This window comes from Heterocephalus glaber, unplaced genomic scaffold, assembly GCF_053883595.1.
Source record: "Heterocephalus glaber isolate CG9 unplaced genomic scaffold, H.glaber_assembly_v1.0 deba00001465, whole genome shotgun sequence".
Classification (NCBI taxonomy): Eukaryota; Metazoa; Chordata; class Mammalia; order Rodentia; family Bathyergidae; genus Heterocephalus; species Heterocephalus glaber.
The window spans coordinates 6,543,704-6,560,932 of record NW_028258312.1 but is presented as its reverse complement, the minus strand read 5'-3'; the positions used below and the strand labels follow the sequence as shown (position 1 = coordinate 6,560,932).

Genomic DNA, 17,229 nt, shown 5'->3' with positions numbered 1-17,229 from the left:
AAAATTCAAGGTATAAGAATTTGAAGAGAACATATTTCATTACATTCCATTGTTAATGAATCATTAGACATTGAGGGGTTAAAAGCTTGGCAGTAGTGTTGTTACTGTTTTATTCATTTGACAGTGCTTAAAATCATTTGATATTCCAGTGAGTTACTTTGGCATTTAATGAATTTATAAGTTCCTGAATGATCTGAGGTTTTGGATGTCTATATTCAAAGGCCTTTTTCCTATCTTAGTATTTTATCTTTAATGAAACAACTTGTGATCATTTTATGTGTCATTAGTATTTTAAGGTTTTCAGTCATGTCTAATCTCTCCTTTTACCATTCCAGACAAAAAAATAGTCCTGTGTGTGTTTCTGTCTGTCTTTCTGCATATTAGCACCATGAAATCTTGTTACATTTTATTACTGGTCTATTTTTGTTTATATCACATTCTTTTTTATTTTTGGTACCGGGGATCGAACTCGGGACCTTGCACTTGCGAGGCAGGCGGCGGAATCACTGAGCTAAATCCCCGGCCCTGTATCACATTCTTGAATTCAAAATAGTACAATGTTTTTAGGTGTAAGTTAACCATACTTTTATACATAATATTATGAAATTGAATGTAATAATGGTTTAAGCATAAAAATTACAGCACTTTAGTCCCCCTTCCACACACCTTAAATTTTTGAGATTGACTGATGCACAGCATTTGGTTGATTTTCTGGATATAATGTAGCCATTGTGGTATAGTGGGAAGGGGAATAAGTGAGAAGTTAGATTTGTCATATTTGTTTTGATGCAGGTCATTTCACCTCCAGTTTTTCCTCCTCTGTGGGGTAGAAAAATTGAAGTAGAGATTCCATAAGATGGGAGTTTCTTTCTGCCACTGACTGTATGTAAAAAACTTTCATTATATGAGTGCTCTGAAAAAAGTTATAGTATAAAAATTGTAGCTTGATAATTGTTACTCTTATTTTCCATTTTAATCTTTTTAGTAGTACCCATGAACATATATCGACCAATTTATTTTTGGTTTGCGAGTTGGTTGCCTTTAACTAGTTGGTTAATTTTGTAGTGCTTATAATCAAACCTTGAGCCTTGCACATGCTAGGCAACTGTTGTGCCAGTGCCCACATCCCTAGTTCTTGATTGTCTTTTAAATTCCTTATTTCTTTGCTGATACTATATTTGAGAAACAATATTTTGGACCTCCAAAAAGAGAGGAAACTTCAAACCACATGTGCTAATTATTGTGAAAATTGATTCTAGGAAAGCAAGTTAAAAAAAAAAAAAAAAGCTACTTCATTGTAGTTTAAGCCAGAGGAAAAAAATCCTTGATCCTGCTAAGTTGTACATACTGCTTTATAACTTCCTGGAATTATCAAAGCTTCTGCTGAGAAAGCTTTTAGGCCTGCAAATATGCTTCTGACTGTAGATTTTGGGTCAAGGTATTGCTGTAGTTAGAAACAAGGTTCTAAAACCTGGATTGGAAATGAAAAATAAAAAAATGTGCAGATATATACTTTAATTTTATTATGTTTAATTTATTAAAATAATGCAATTTTGATGAGTTGGTCTGATTAATAAATGTCTTGTAAGTCTCAAGGGGGTGTATTTAAAGTAGCTAATGATTGCTTTACTAGAAATATGTGGAATGATCCTTTGTGAGCTCTGTATTAATTTTCTAGGAGTATCATAACAGATTGCCACCAAGTTGGTAGCTTAAAGAAACACAAATTTCTTCTTGGACAATTATGGAAGTCAGGAGTCTAAAATCAAGATGTTGGCAGGATTGATTATTTCTGGAGGTTCTGAATAAGACTTGTTTATTGCATCTCTCCTGGCTTCTAGTGGCTGCTGCATAGTAGTAACAAACGTGCCACTGTATATATTCTTTAATTATCAAGAAAGTTCTTAAAACTTGAAGCTTTATGGGTAAAATCCTTAACTGTGAGAGAAACTGGTTCTTCTGCTCATTTTTTAAGTGTTTTTTGAGCATTTACTCTGTGAGCCTTTGGAAATACTGTTTTGGTAAAGGCCATGTGTCCAAATAACAGAAATTAAATTCAGCTGGAGTATTTGATACCAAATTTTTGGTTTTAATGATTCTATTTTTCCTGCCTTAAATTTCTTTTCCAGATTCTGACTATATTGTGAATTCTTTTTCCCAGACCACTCACAAGTGAATTTTGTTTAAAGTTTGGTCAGTAAATACTTAATTTGCTCCAGTGATACAATAAACAGGACTTTCTGGGCTAGTAATAGTTTAGAACCTGAGTTCTGGTCCTGAGTTTGATTCTAATTCAGAGTTGAACAATAAACAACATATCAGAGCTTCTTCTAAAACAAAATCATTTTATAGTATTTTTCCAGTCCTGAAACATCATAACCACATTTTTATTTTCTTAACTTTTTATTAGTTTATGTTTAAAGTACATAGTGATTACATTCATCATATTTTTAAATGAACTTTTTCTAATTCTGCTTGTAGAAATGTCCAATTAGAATATCTTTGCATATTATAGTGCATACATTTGCATGTTGGAACTTTCCTGTATGTTTAATATGGCAGCAGCCGTAAGTACCAGCATGTAGACAGGATTTACTAATTACTGAGTGCCAGGAACTTTGCTTAGTCCTTTACCTGCCACATTTGATCCTTACAGCTGTCTTATTAGGCAATACAATTTGTCCTAACAGACAGTACTGTTATTATACCCCAGGAAAGAAAATTGGTACACACAACATTTTCTGTTTGAACTAATTCTATATTAGAATATCCCTTGCCTCCTTTAGACAACTCATTTCATTTTTTATATTTCAGAGGATTTGATCCTCTTGATTGGTATACTTAATTTATCCTTAGTATGAAAAAAATGAAAATATTGTTTAAATCTCAAGTAAAAATGTTTTTTTGGTAAGTGTAATAACTGTACTTACATTAACAGCCAATTTAGCTAATAATAAATAGCCATCCAATATAGATTTTTTAAGTCTGCCTCATGAGAACTACGTGTTGTATTTCTTTTTTTTTTACATGTTGTATTTCTAGTGAAATTATATTTTGGTATTAATCTACCAAAAGATTTTAATGAACTAGGACATGGTTATTGGAGGCAGACATCAGTGCAAAACTATAGTGGTTCTCATGCACAATGCCAGATGAGTTTCAGTCTGTGTACTGTGTATATTTTTGTGTCCTGTTTTGAATTTTCTTTTTCCTTTTTTTTTGTACTGGGGATCGAACTCAGGTCCTTGTGCTTTCGAGGCAGGCCACGGAACCACTGAGCTAAATCTCCGGCCCTGTCCTGTTTTATGTAAGCATTATATATTTGAAGGCAAAACTGATTAAGAAAACACATTCTTTATTTTCTTAGGCAGTCTGATCAATAAGGTCAAATGATCAGTATTAAATTTCTATGAGTTCCATTTTGCTTCATTTCTTCAGAGCTCTTCAACACGCATTTCAAAATAATGAGTTCTTGATATTTTTTCACATCTAAATTATCAAGGTAATGTTCCTTTTTATTAATATTGAGAGAAGTTTTGAATCGGCCCCAGGATGCAAGTTGTTCCCAGCAGATCTGAGAGTGGTTCCTTAAAAATATAGTTTATTAAAACTTAATTTTCTAGAATGTTTACCAGTCATAGGATTCAGTGTGCTTATATTCTTTTGCTGAATGAATTGCCTTGCTAAGAATTCACTGGATGATATAGTTTTTAATATATTTTTAAGTTGTTGCTGCTTGTGGAAAAGTTTTAAGATAATGAGAATTATGTAAATTGTCAGAATCCAATTTATGTATCTTAATTGTTCTTTAAAATCTTTTCCAATATTATTGTATTTTTGCAATTCAAATAAAAGGACTTCCTGGAATAACTGTAGATAAATAATAGGACAGATACCTATATAGATTAAATTGTAAACACAAATTAGAGGACTTTTTTGTTGTGATATAGAGATTAGTACTTTAAGTAATAGCTCTGGAACCTTCTGTCTCAGTAGACACTTAGAAAAATATAATTTCAATGAAATTCTTAGAGATACTTAATTATTGTTTTTTTGTTTGTTTTTTGCCCTGGTACTGGAAATCAAACTCAGGGCCTTGCACTTGCCAGGCAGGTGAGGTGCCACTGAGCTGCATCCCCGACCCTTTAATTATTGTTCAATTAAGATTATCTCTTATTAAAGTACTGTTTTTTGTTGGTACATTCATATATCAGTCAATTATGTAGTTATATGCTACAATTTCAACATTACTAATAGAAGATCAGAATTTTACTTGGAATAAGGCATAGATATATAAGATTTGTACTTGTAAATTATATAAAATAATATGAAAAAGTTGTGTAATTGCAATGAGTAATATTTTTGTCCATTATTGATATTCTTTTTTTTTTCCTGTTAAGTTTATTGGTACATTTTAGGTATAGAATACAGTTACATTCATCATTGGAATCTTGTACCATTACATGAGTATCTTGGTTCTTATTTTTTGCCCCCATTCCTCCTCCCTTCACCTCCTCAACCCTTCCCTATTTGCAAAGGCTTTGTTTCCATTTTTTTCCTGTTCTCATATTTTTTCTTTTCCCTTTTTTCTTTTCCCCTACCCCTCCAACTTCCCCTGCTCCTTTAGACCTTTTCTTCCTATTACACAATATCAATTATACATTTCAAAAATTATAATATCAAGATCTAGGAGACATTACTGCAGATTTTACAGAATTTAAAAGGATATAGAAAGCATATTTCAAAAATCTTTTTTGAAATAAATTTGACAACTTCTAAGAAGTACCTTGGAAGACAAATTAATGAAACTAACTCTGGAGGAAATATAAAATTTGAATAGCACCTGTTAAAGAAAGTATATTCCTACCTTGAAAACCTACCTATATGACAACAGCAGGCTCATATACATTTTAACTGATAAATTATATCAAACAATTAAAGCAGAAAAAAGAAGGAACACTTCTCCCCTCATTTTAGAAAATCAACATTGTGAGTTTTAATTGTATTTTAATCCTAAAACTGGATAAAGATAATAGAAGAAAAAAGTATGAACATAGAAATTTGTTTAACAAAACAAACTATTGGAAGTCAGATCTGGCAGTATGTAGAAAGTGGTTTTGTTATAGGGATGGCAGTGTTGGTTCAGCATTGGAAGATCCATCCCCAAAAGTCATCATTTTAACGGAGGAAAGGAAAAAGCCATATGATCCTGTCAGTAGTTGTAGAAAAAGTATTAGACTAAATTCTACAGCTGTTCATGGTAAAAACTATCAGGAGACTAGAAATAGAACAGAACCTTCTCAACAGATCAAAGACATGTACTTCATACTTCCAGCAAAAACGCCTTATATGAATGGAGAAGATACAATGCTTTCTCCCTAAAGTGGGGAACAAGGGCAGATATGCTTACTCTTTATCTGTTCATTGAAGTTTGAAACCTAGGCCCAACCAAAATAGTCTGGCAATAAAATGACACAACTAGGATAGGATTGGCAAGGTAGAAGTGAAATCTTTATATGTAGATGAAATGATCATCTACAGAGAAAATACTAAGAAATCTCTAGGAGCCCTTAGAACTTGTATTTGAATTTAGCAGGATTAGAAAACACAAGGTATATATAAAAATTCAGGTCTGTGTATACATGCTATAAATGAAAAATTGGATATTGAAATTTAAAAGTTATGTAGGAGTGCAAAGGACCTAGAAAAGTAAAAAAAAAAAAGACAAAAAACAGTGTTGGAAGACGTTTAGTACGTAATTTAAAGACTTCTTCTAAAGCTACAGTAATCAAGGCAGTGTTGGTTTAAGGAAAGACATATAGATCATTTGAATGAGACAGAGAATCTAGAAATAGAACCACACATATATGGTCCACTGAGTTTTGAAAGATTATTTAACATTAGCATTTTATAGAATATAAAATCAATTCAAGAGCTGAGGAAGAGATAGTGTTTTCAGCAAACGGCACTAGAACACCTGGTATCCGTATATAAAAAATTAACTTCACCCGTTTATATCCATACATAAAAATAACTTGAAGGGATCTATGAACCTAAATAAGAAAGCCTAAAAGTATAAAACTTTAAGAGGAAATTATGAGGGAAAATGTTTATGAATTTAGGTAGGCAAGAACTACCTAGGATACAAAAGACATGATGTTTGAAAGAAAAAAATTGATAAATGAGATTCCATCAAAATTTAGAAGTTTAAATGACATCATTAAAATGAAAAGTAGTCCTTAAACAGACCATATTTCCAATGCATATAACCTATGACCAGAATATATAAAGAACTCTTACAGCACATTAATAGACAACCCAATTAAAAAGTAGACATAAGAAGATGATAAATAGCCAGTATAGCACAAGGAAAGGTGTGCAACTCTAGAATCAGAAAAATGCTAATCAGTACAATAACAAGATTGAATTATACACTCATTAGGGAGATGAAGTCAAAAGTTTTAAAAGCCTTGTCATGACTTTTTCTTTTTGTTGGATTCTCCCCCTTTGTGTTTAATTTGTCATGCCCAGTGGATTCATTCTGCTGGGTTTCCTGGGATTGTGATCCTCATTCTCTTTTCCTAGGGTATTGTCTAAAATTTTTTGGAGTGCCGGTTTGGTATTCCTGAAGTTCCTGAGGTGCTCTTTATCATGAAAGTATCTTATTTCTCCATCAATTTTGAAAGATAGTTTTGCAGGGTACATCAATCTGGGTTGGAGGCTGTTTTCCTTTAGGGCTTGAAATACATCACTCCAAGCTCTTCTTGCCTTGAGAGTTTGCATTGAGAAGTCTCCTGTGATTCTGATGGGCTTTCCTTTGTATGTGATTTGTTTCTTTTCTCTCACTGCTTGTAGAATTGTGTTCTTCTGTTGGATTTCTGGAATCCGAACTATTATATGCCTGTGTATAGATTTTTTTTTTTCTTTCTGTGAGTAGATTTTTTTTGATCAAGGCTAGCTGGAGTCCTATATGCCTCACTTATCTGTATGTCAAGTTCTTTGCCCCTGCTTGGGAAGTTTTCTGCCATCGCTTCTGTGAACAGTTTTTTTACGTCATCTACACTCTCTCCTGTGTCTTCATTGACTTCAATCATTCTTACATTATTCTTCTTTGCATCGTCTAGCAGCTGCTGGATTGATTTCTTGTGTTCCTTTACAATTTTAAAGCAATTTTTCTTTTCCTGGTCACTAATTGCAATTTTTTCTTCTATATCTGAAATTCTGTCCTCACATTGGTTCATTCTACTGCGCAGACTTTTGATGGAGTTTTTAATCTCTTGGAAACCTGTTTGTATCTGTTTTATGGATTCTGTTTGTTTCCTGCGTTTGGATTCCATCATGTTCCTCAGATTCTCTATTTTTTTATCTGTGTCCTCTAGATTTATTAATCATGTCCTGCACTATGACCAAATCTTTGCTGTTATCTGAGTAATTATCTCTGATTTCATTTTTCCCAGATCCTCTTTTGTTGACAGTTCAGAGAGTTGAGGTGGTTGAGTATCAGATTGTTCCATCTCGTTTCCCTTTGGGGTTGCTGTAGGTGATCTGGAAGTCTGTTTTTGAGGCTTGTTTATGTGTCTTCTCATTTCCACGGGGTGGGGGTCCTTCTGGCGCCCACATGGCTCATCTTCTCTGCCCTAGGAGCTTGGGATGGCGGTGGAGGAGCTTCCTTCTGGGTTCTGGGACTGGCTCACCTTCTCTGCCCTAGGAGCCTGGGATGGCGGTGGAAGAGCTTCCTTCTGGGTGCTGGGACCGGCTCACCTTCTCTGCCCTAGGAGCTTGGGATGGTGGCAAGGGAGCTTCCTTCCAGGTGCTGGGGATTGATATTCTTATTAAAGATTAGAAATACTAGTACTATACCTCTATTCTCTCAGCTTCTTATTAGTTAAAAATATTTTTTATAGTCTTTGCAGTTTATCATTTATTAACAAATTATGGTTGTATGTATTTTTAGGGTAGGAAATGATATAATTAATATTATATTTTAAAATTATAAAATAATTATGCAGTATTACAACCACCCCATTCCTTTATTTAACATTGTCTCCCTCCCTCCCTCCATTTTTGGACAGGATCTTACTATGTAGTTCAGACTGGCCTTGAACTCTGGGACCAGTGCTGGCCTCTAACTCTTAATCCTCCTGCTTCATCCTGTTGAGTGCTAGGATTGTAGTTGTGTACCACCATGCCCAGCTCCTATTCTTTTGTGAAATTGTAAGATTTTGTTTTGGTTCCTATAGTTTCTGATTTCATTTTAATAAATAAAATTTTTACTAAGGCCTTGAAACACCAAATGTTCCCAGTTATTATTTCCATTAACAAAAGGAGCTCTGAACAGATAAGAGGATTATTGGTGCATGTGGAGTACCAGAATACTAAATAGTAAATCCATTCAGGAAACTTTTTAGATCAAGTTGGAAGCTCCAGTCATTTACAAAGTTTAAACATGTACGTACTTAGTAGTTTTTATAGTTTCCTTATGTTGTTCTCTACCCCAAATGTAAAACCAATAAAATGTATCCTCTCTACCCCTAAAAAGAAATCAAGAGTGGAAAAAAAAAGTGAAACCAAAATACAAAAATCAAAATTTTTTTCCTGGGCCGGGGATTTATCTCAGTGGTTCCAGCACTGGCCTCACAAGCGCAAGGTTGAGAGTTTGATCCCTGGTACCAATAAAACTCAATTGTTTTTTGAGACATCTGGTCTGAACCTTTTAAATTATCACTTGAGAGCTATTTTCTTTAACTGCGTGGAATTTGGCTTCTACAGAAAATGATACCCCAATCAAGTCTATAATTTGTTATAAGTTACTGCCCTTTACCTTTGAAGTAGTGAAGATTTTTATACTATGTCTTTTTATTTTCTTGATTTATAAGTAACATTAAATAAAATGATTGGAAGATTACTTGTCTTAATAAAATACACGTGAATTCTGCACCCATTTTGCATATGGAAAATCACAGTAGATCACCCTTCTTATCTAAGAAAGGAAATAAGGCAACAAGCTGCAAAACAAGGCTTTTTGAGAAGCTCACAAGAATGAAGGAAAGAAAGAAATCCATGGGTATTGAAGTCTAGAAACTGACAAGCATTTCATAGGCAAAAACAGACCTCATTTCTTGCTGTAGCTATATCAGCAGATGAATTCCAACAAATTTTTAACAAACTTTTGTTGGTAATGTGTAAGCTGGTGTGATAAATTAGTATCCAGGGGAACCCAACCAAGTAAGGTAGCGTCTACTCAACAGCTCTTATTCAAGTGTTTTCCTGGAGTGAAGCAGATCAGAGGAGGATGGTTGAGAGAGATACTGCAAATGAAATTCCCCTCACATCAAAAGGGTCTAGTATATATGTGTGGGTGTCACTCGTCTCCAATTGGAGTGATTTTAGGAGAACTGAAGACTCAGCTTTCACCTAGAAAAAACATATAAGAGCTCTTCCCAATCTGGTTCTCTGTAAGGAATTCTGGATTGTTATAGAGTGGGGGATGGTGATCCTTCAAAGGCTAGAGTGGGTGTCAGGGCTGAAAGATGTGTTCTTAAGTATGTGAACTAGGAGCAATATAATGTGTCTCTTGTTTTATTATTTAAGGAAAATAGATAAATGTACCGCTATATTGTTATATTGTTTTAAAAGCAGAATTTTGGTTAAGCTGAATCTTGTTAATTTATAATAATAATAAAATTTAAAATAATTCTTTACTGGAAATTATCAACATTTGAATTCTTGAGTTAGTGAGTTGCTCATTGAGAAAGTTGTTGGTGTGCATCCTGCATTTCTGAATTTATAAAAAGAATACTTTGCAGGACAGAGGGGTGAACAGGCAGAGTGCAGAGGGTCTTTAGGGCAATGAAACTCCTCTGTATGATAGTATGGTGGTAACTACACACCATTATACATTTGTGCAAATCATAGAATGTGCCACACCAAGAGTAAACCCATTGTAAATTGGTCTCTGAGTGATAATAATGTCTGAATGTAGGTTCATCAATTACTATAACAAACACACCACTCTGGTGGGAGTTGCTTATTTTGGGGAGGGGGACTGTTGACAATAGGGGACAGGCAGAGGACATAGGGGAATCTTTGTTCTTTCCTTCCAATTTTGCTGTCAACTTAAAACTGCTCCAAAAACACCTGTAAAAAAATTATCTTTAACCATTTTGGTTATACATTTGGGAAACGCATTATGGAACAGGAGAAGTATTTGGAAGTTGACCAGGAAGAGAACAGATTATAGTCTCCTGTGTGGGATATACTTCCCTACAGACATAAAACTAGTGAAGAAACAGAAACTCAAGAAAGTAGGAAGAAGAATTTATGACATTTTACCACCTAGACCTCACTGAACTCGGTTATGTTAGACTGTAGATTCCTTAGCATTGTTATTTTAAAACAATATCTTTTAATCATTCAAATTTCCTTTTATATATTTGGTTTTCAGTTTTATTTTTTAGTGTATGAAGATATCAAGAGAACCGTCTTTCTTTTAATAAGTATTCACAATATGGAAGCATCAAAGAAGAAAGACAGCATGTCAAACTGGGTTACTAGGCAGTGACTATATCTAAAATGATTTGCCTGCAGTTTAAACCGAATTACTACAATAAATCATCTAGAAACTGTTTTAATACTAAAGTTCTATTTCCTGATGCAGATAGAAACCATGTATTTTTCATTCTCCCCAGAAAATCAACATCTGCAAAAGATTGTTACTTGTTTATTTATAAATGTATTCCTTTTATGAAGGACATACCGATATTTACAGTATTTCATCTACATTATGGAGTCATCAACAGTTTAGAATTTTTACAGGAGATGATTTTCTCTGGGATTGTAATTTCCCTCTGAATTTGGGCTGCTTTGCATAAGTCCCTAAGGTATTTGGCACTCAGCCTGAGAGATCTTAAGTCTGAATATGCTTCTGCTTTATTCACTTTTTTTTTGAGACAGGTCTCGCTATGTAGTTCAGGCTGGCCTCTAATAACTAACAGTCATCCTCCTGCCTCAGCCTCCTGAGTGTTGGGATTATAGGTGTGTACCACCAAGCCCAATCCTTACTGCTTTATTATTACCTTCAGACTTGAGTATCTGACTGTTCCTACAGGACCAAATAATCACTTTCATTGTTCAAAGAATGTTACTAGATTGGATTTATTTACAAAAGTGTGTGGGAAATAATATTTGGTTATTGTTTTAATGATCCATTAACAAAAAATGCCACTGTCTGAATGGCACCTTTTGTGATAGTTTGCTCTTCTCCTTGCTTCTCCGTGTTCTGCGGGCACCTCGGTTGGAAAGTGACTAGTGCTCTAGGAGAGGTGATTGTGGTTGCCAGCCTAGTAGAAATTCTTCTGTGGGGCTTTCATCAGTAATTGGTGCCGTGCAATTATGAGGAATTGGATAATAGTCATAGAATTTTTGAAATGAAGAGTTGAAATGCAATGGTCCTTCCTGTTTACTGATGTGGAAACCAAATTAGGTAATTTGCTCAGATTCATACTCTCTGTTCCTTCTGATATAAAGAACCTTATTATTTTGTTATGGATGAGCGAGTTGGAACAATGGAGATGCGCCACACTCTGTGCCAGATTTGAGCCCGTTTATTATAGCCAGAGGCTGAGGAGGGCTACTGCCCAGAAAGTTCTGTTGGCAACAGGAAGCGGTTTGATTTCTCCTTTTAAATCATGCTTTCAGTTGGGGAGGGCTCAGGGGAGAGCAAGTGGAATTTTACAGAAGCAGAGCCATGCCAGGTTAGTGGGGGGCACAAGGAAGTTTCACACACACTAGGTGAGGTACAAAACATCCTGCAACTGCGGCAAGTTTTCTGCCAAGCAGGGTGTGGGTTTGGAGTGCTTTGTCTAAGCACAAGCACGTTGTCCAAGCACAGGTACAAACTGGCATTGAAGCTCAAAATGGAGTCAGGTTGGCTATCACAATTTTTACCTTAGGGCTTCCTTTAAGAGCCTTGCTTTAAGAATTGTTTTATGCTTTTTGGTTAAAGATGCTTTCACCTATTATTATAGCTAGTCATATAGTAGAGCTCTTTGTTAAAGCCCCTTCAATCAGCAAAACCTTATTTTTTGCCTTTTATGTCTTTGCCATGCTTTAGTGGGCTGGGGTAGAGGTAACCTGGTGTACTGTCATTTATAAGTTCTAGTGAAAAGTTATTTTCACAAACCTGATAGATATGATTTTGCTTTAAGTAATTTAGCTTTTATTTTTTATAATTTAAAAAAATTGATAGTAGGTAAATGTTTAGTTATTAGGAAACAGTATGATATGACTGATATTAATTATTATATATCAGTGCCATAATATCAGAGAGACTGATATTACATATATAAAACCAGAAATTATATTTCATTTGATTATTTAATTTAAAAATAATGAAAACTTATTCTTAAATGAGATATAGATTAGCTGTTATTACAGCATTTTTTTTGTGTGCATCTCATGAGAATATTATGTATTATGTATCAGGTATTTTTCTGTGACATTCTTTCTCCATGCACTCTTTCACTGGTGCCAACTCTGTCCACTGTGAGGAGCCATCCTTTTGCCAGAGCTGGCCCGTATGTTTCTCCCTTTAGCTAGAGAAACCTCTTTTTTTGCCTTTACTGGAGGTGAGTAAAAATGAGTGTATCATCACTAGCTCTTGTGGATCAACAGGTACTGGACCTTTGTAAATAAAGGGAAGCATTTAATTTTCATTTTTAAAGTAGCCACCTAAGTCTTCCATGTAAAAATCAACCTGTCAGTGAATTCAGCACAGTCTGATGTGTTATTAGGTAGACTGTAATTTAAATTTGATATTCATTATTTTATGGACAGGAGCTTTGGCAAATGACTTTCATGTTTTATTTGCAGAAATCTAGGCATTGGGCTGACATTGATTACAAAGTTTTATAATCTCTATTTGAATTTTGATTATCCCTGTGTGAAACTCAAGGTCTTATTATTTCTGATAATATTTTAAAGATCAGTCTGTCTAAAAGTACCTTTAAAAGAAAAGATATTTTCACTATTTATTTTCTTTTAAATACAATATATTATGAAGTTGTTAATATAAGGGGAGAAATTTTTTTGAAGCCTTCTGTATCCCATACATGGGTTTACCCATTAAATTATTCTAATGCAGTAAGTTATTCTTGCGTTACTCCCTTAAGGAAATGATAAAACCTTTGGGAGAAAAGAATTCTCTTTCTTTTTCTAGAATTTACTACCCAAGTATAATTTGAAGAGAGTTCTTTTTATCATCTTACCGTGTATAATTATTTCATATACAAATAAAGGGTGTGTGTGTGTGTGTGTGTGTGTGTGTGTGATTGGGCATTAACCCAGACCCTCATGCATTCTAGGGAAAGTGCTTTACCACTGAGCTACATCCCCAATCTTCATATTCAAATAAAATGATTTTTAATACTTAAAAGTGTTGCTTGAATTTTCTACTTTTTTATATAGCCTCTCAGGTAGTTTTTTCAGTTGTTTTCCTAGTACTTACACTAGAACCATATTCCCACTAGTATTTTAAGATTATTGACTCAGAGGAAGAGCCTAAATTCACAGTAGAGGTGCCTGTGCCTTGTGAAGCTTTCATTGCCAGGTGGGTGAGATTAACACTTTCATGTCATCTTTCTGTGAGCACTTGTGGTAACAGGAGGCTACTTCTGCAACCACACACTGTAGGGGAAGAAAGTTTTTCTTTAAGAAAAAAAGCATATGCTTTTCAATATGTGTAATACACTTTTTAGAAATTAATTACAGAAATTAATATGCCATACTGCTCACTGTTTCTTTTTTTATAACCTGGCTATATTTTTTATCAGTTTTTTTTTTTATTTCAGAAGACTTCTGAAGCACCAAAAATAGATTTTTAAAAAGCAAACAAAAACAAACATACAGAACAAATAAAAAACCCACCTACATTGAGGAAGATGGACTGCTGAAGAAGGGTCCCTGTGTACTCCTTGTGTACTTCAAGGTTGTCTTTCCATAGCCCTTCTGGCTCAGTTATGGTTTCAAATGTTAGAATGTAGGACTGGAGTTACAAGTTGGACTAAGGAATGTCAGACTCACATTCCTAATGGGGTGATTATTTACACTACATTGAAGGTTTATTTTCTTAATAATCCATTTATTAAATATGTACCTGCTTTTAAAGTGTTAATTTTTAATCATTGGTAATAATTTTTTGTAGCTCTCTTTTGAGGAAGGTTCGTGTTTTTTCCATTTTATACATGATAAAATTAATGTATATATAGTGATTTACTCAGCTTTATGAGCAAGTTAATGTGATGATGAAAAAGAAATTGGAATCATCTATTCAGTTAGGAGATTGTCCTAAGATTGTTTTAAATGATTAATATGCATATATTCATAGAATAATCAGAACTATTAGTATTGTAAATGTTAGAGGGGAAAATTAATAAAGTGGGAGTAGGCAAGTAAGAGGTAAAAGTTGAATTTCAGAAACTGCAGTTTAGAAGGTTACTGTATCATGTGGTCAAGCAAGTTTGTATTTACTACTTCAGAGACATACCCTAGAAATTGGTGACAAAGGAAATAAAGGTGTTATTTGTGGCCTGCTTTTTTCTCATACCATAAGTAAAATTGAGCATCACTACTGATGGAAGACAAATGGAAATGTTTCACTTGACAATAGGATCTCTCGTTCCTTTGTCAGCTACTCATTTACAGTTGAAATGTAGTCATTATTTGAAAATTGACCAGTGCTTCTTTTAGAAACTCTCACACATGCTTTCCCATTGTTGTTCTTACCACCTAGTTCTCATTTTTGTTTTTTTCTCTTGTTTTCTACCCTCTTACATACTCCATTCACTTAGGATTTTGAAATGATCTGAAGATTTGAAATTTTAAGGAAAAGTATTAGTTTTTCAGTTGTGATATATGATTTTCAGGAATACACATCCTGAAGCGAATAACAATCTGGATTGACTTTTCTTAGTGGCAGTTCTGCCATTATTTCCTTCTTATTGTCCCCTCTCCCCCATTAACATCATCATCATGATTATCATATTGTTGTCGTCGTTGTTGTCGTCGTCGTCATCATCATCATCATCATGTGAAACTTTGGGAAACTTATTAAGTACTTAAGTGCAATTCGCTTGTAAAAGGTGTGTCCCATATTTAATCTCTTCTCTATTTTCCTTATTTGAAAATTTCTCATAACTATAGTATTATCTGAAATATGCTAGTTCTTTATAGCTATGGCTTTTTTTTTGTATGTTGTTTAAATACTTGGTTTTTCTGGAATTTCCTTTGAATTTCTTGTTTTCTCTCATCTTCATGAATTGTTTTCTTATTTTTCCTAAATTTCAGACATTTTCTCAGGTCTCAGGAAAGTAAAATGCTATAGAGTTTATATATATTTGGTTGTATGTTGACCTTGAAGTCAGGAAGTTTATATTTGACTTAGTTGAAAAACATGATGCGATAAATACCTAAATACTATTACTGAAGGCTTGTTTCTTAATCCCTCCAGGAAAGAAAGGAGAGACTATCCAAATTTGAGTCTATTCGTCATTCAATTGCTGGAATAATTAGGTCTCCAAAATCTGCACTGGGCTCTCCATCAGTAAGTAGGATTAACTGTGTGATGGTGAAATGGTCATTGTCTAGTTTCTGTCCGAGATAGATTTTTGTCTGAAATATAAATATATATTTCAACAAATAGGAAAATAAAACTTTTAACTTTTCGTTTTTTAAACTTTTAACTTTTTGTATGTATATGCATGTGTTCATACATATACATAGTAAAATCGTATGTAACAGTGATATAAGGAGGACAGAAATAAGGTAGTGCAGTAGACCCTCCTTATCTGCAAGGCATACATTCTGAGAGCCTTACCTGAGTCTGTGGGTAGTGTTAAACCTTACATATACTATATTTTTTACTGTACATACTTAATTATCATAAAGTTAATGTATAAATTAGCTACAGTAAGCAATTATAATAAAATAAAACTATTATAACAATATATTGTAGTAAATGCTATGTGAATGATGCTCTGTTTCTCTTTCAAAATATTGTACTCACTTTCTTCTTATGATGATGTGAGATAATATAATGCTGTGGCTGGCTGCAGATAATTGAAACTGCAGAAAATGAAACCATAGATAAGGGTAACTACTGTGTTATAGACCTCTTATATATAAATAATCATCGAAACTTTGGAGCCTTATTAGAAGAATAGTATAAAGAAATTTCTTCTCCAGTGAAATGTAACATTTTTGTAATGGGGGTTACTACACATTTGTTTTAAAATATGTCAGTATTTTATGTGTTCATATTTTAAAGAACATTTTGATTATAAAATTAAAGTTTGTTTGATAGATTAATCATTGAAATTTGAGTTTGCCGTGTCACAGTGGTACAGAGAATATTAGTTAATTCTGGTAGCAGAAATTTGGCCAAACAGAATGTGTTGTGAACAAGAGCATGGAGTATTTTTCAAAGGCATTGGATATCCTATATTTTTGGAAAAGGAGTTTTTTCTGTCAAATACACAGTTAATTGAGTTCTTGAGTCATAATTTGAGTGAACATTCAAGCATGATAATCCATATTGCATAATAATTTAAAGACTGCTTCATTATAACTTTAAAAGTTTTTCTGATATAATATTTTCAGTCTGTGCTAATTTGGTAAAGGTAAAATAGAAAAAATATTCTGATTATCTTAAATCTTTTTTTCCTACTAAAAAGGCCTTAAAAACTTGCCAAATTAGCATAATTAGGTTGTTTAAATTATTTTATTGTTATACACTTTATGTAACATAAAATTCACATTATAAAATTATTTTATTGTAATGTACTTCATATAACATAAAATCCATCTTTTAAAGTGTGTACCTAGTGGTGTTTTTGTTTCTTTTCTCTCTGGTACCAGGGTTCAAACTCAGGGCCTTGTGCTTGCAAGGCAGGCGTGGAGCCACTCAGCTAAATCCCTTGCCCTTATCTAGTGGTTTTTTGCATTTTTACTATCTTGTGTAACCCTCAATACTATCTAATGCCAAATAGTCTCAGTCCTCTTGGAAAGATATGCCAAACCTATTAAGAATTAATCTCAATCCCCACACCCCCTCATTCCATTTCTGACAGTTGTTATCTACTTTCAATCCCTATGGATTTAAGTATTCTGGACATTTCACTGATACAGGATCATAAAACATGTGGCCTTTTCTATCTAGTTTCTTGTATTTATCAT

General features: G+C 33.7%; 1 protein-coding gene across 7 annotated transcripts in view; it reads left to right on the top strand.

Moving 5' to 3' along the window:
• Positions 1-17,229, top strand: part of Fer (FER tyrosine kinase) — a 415,378-nt gene that overhangs the window by 121,959 nt on the left and 276,190 nt on the right. For 6 of the 7 annotated variants that reach the window (XM_013071121.3, XM_021255852.2, XM_021255851.2 and 3 more), the window contains one exon: positions 15,506-15,598. The exons of the other annotated variant lie outside the window; for it this stretch is intronic. In XM_013071121.3, the coding sequence (XP_012926575.1) occupies positions 15,506-15,598 (93 nt within the window). The remainder of the gene's footprint in view (positions 1-15,505; positions 15,599-17,229) is intronic. 7 annotated transcript variants of the gene reach the window in all.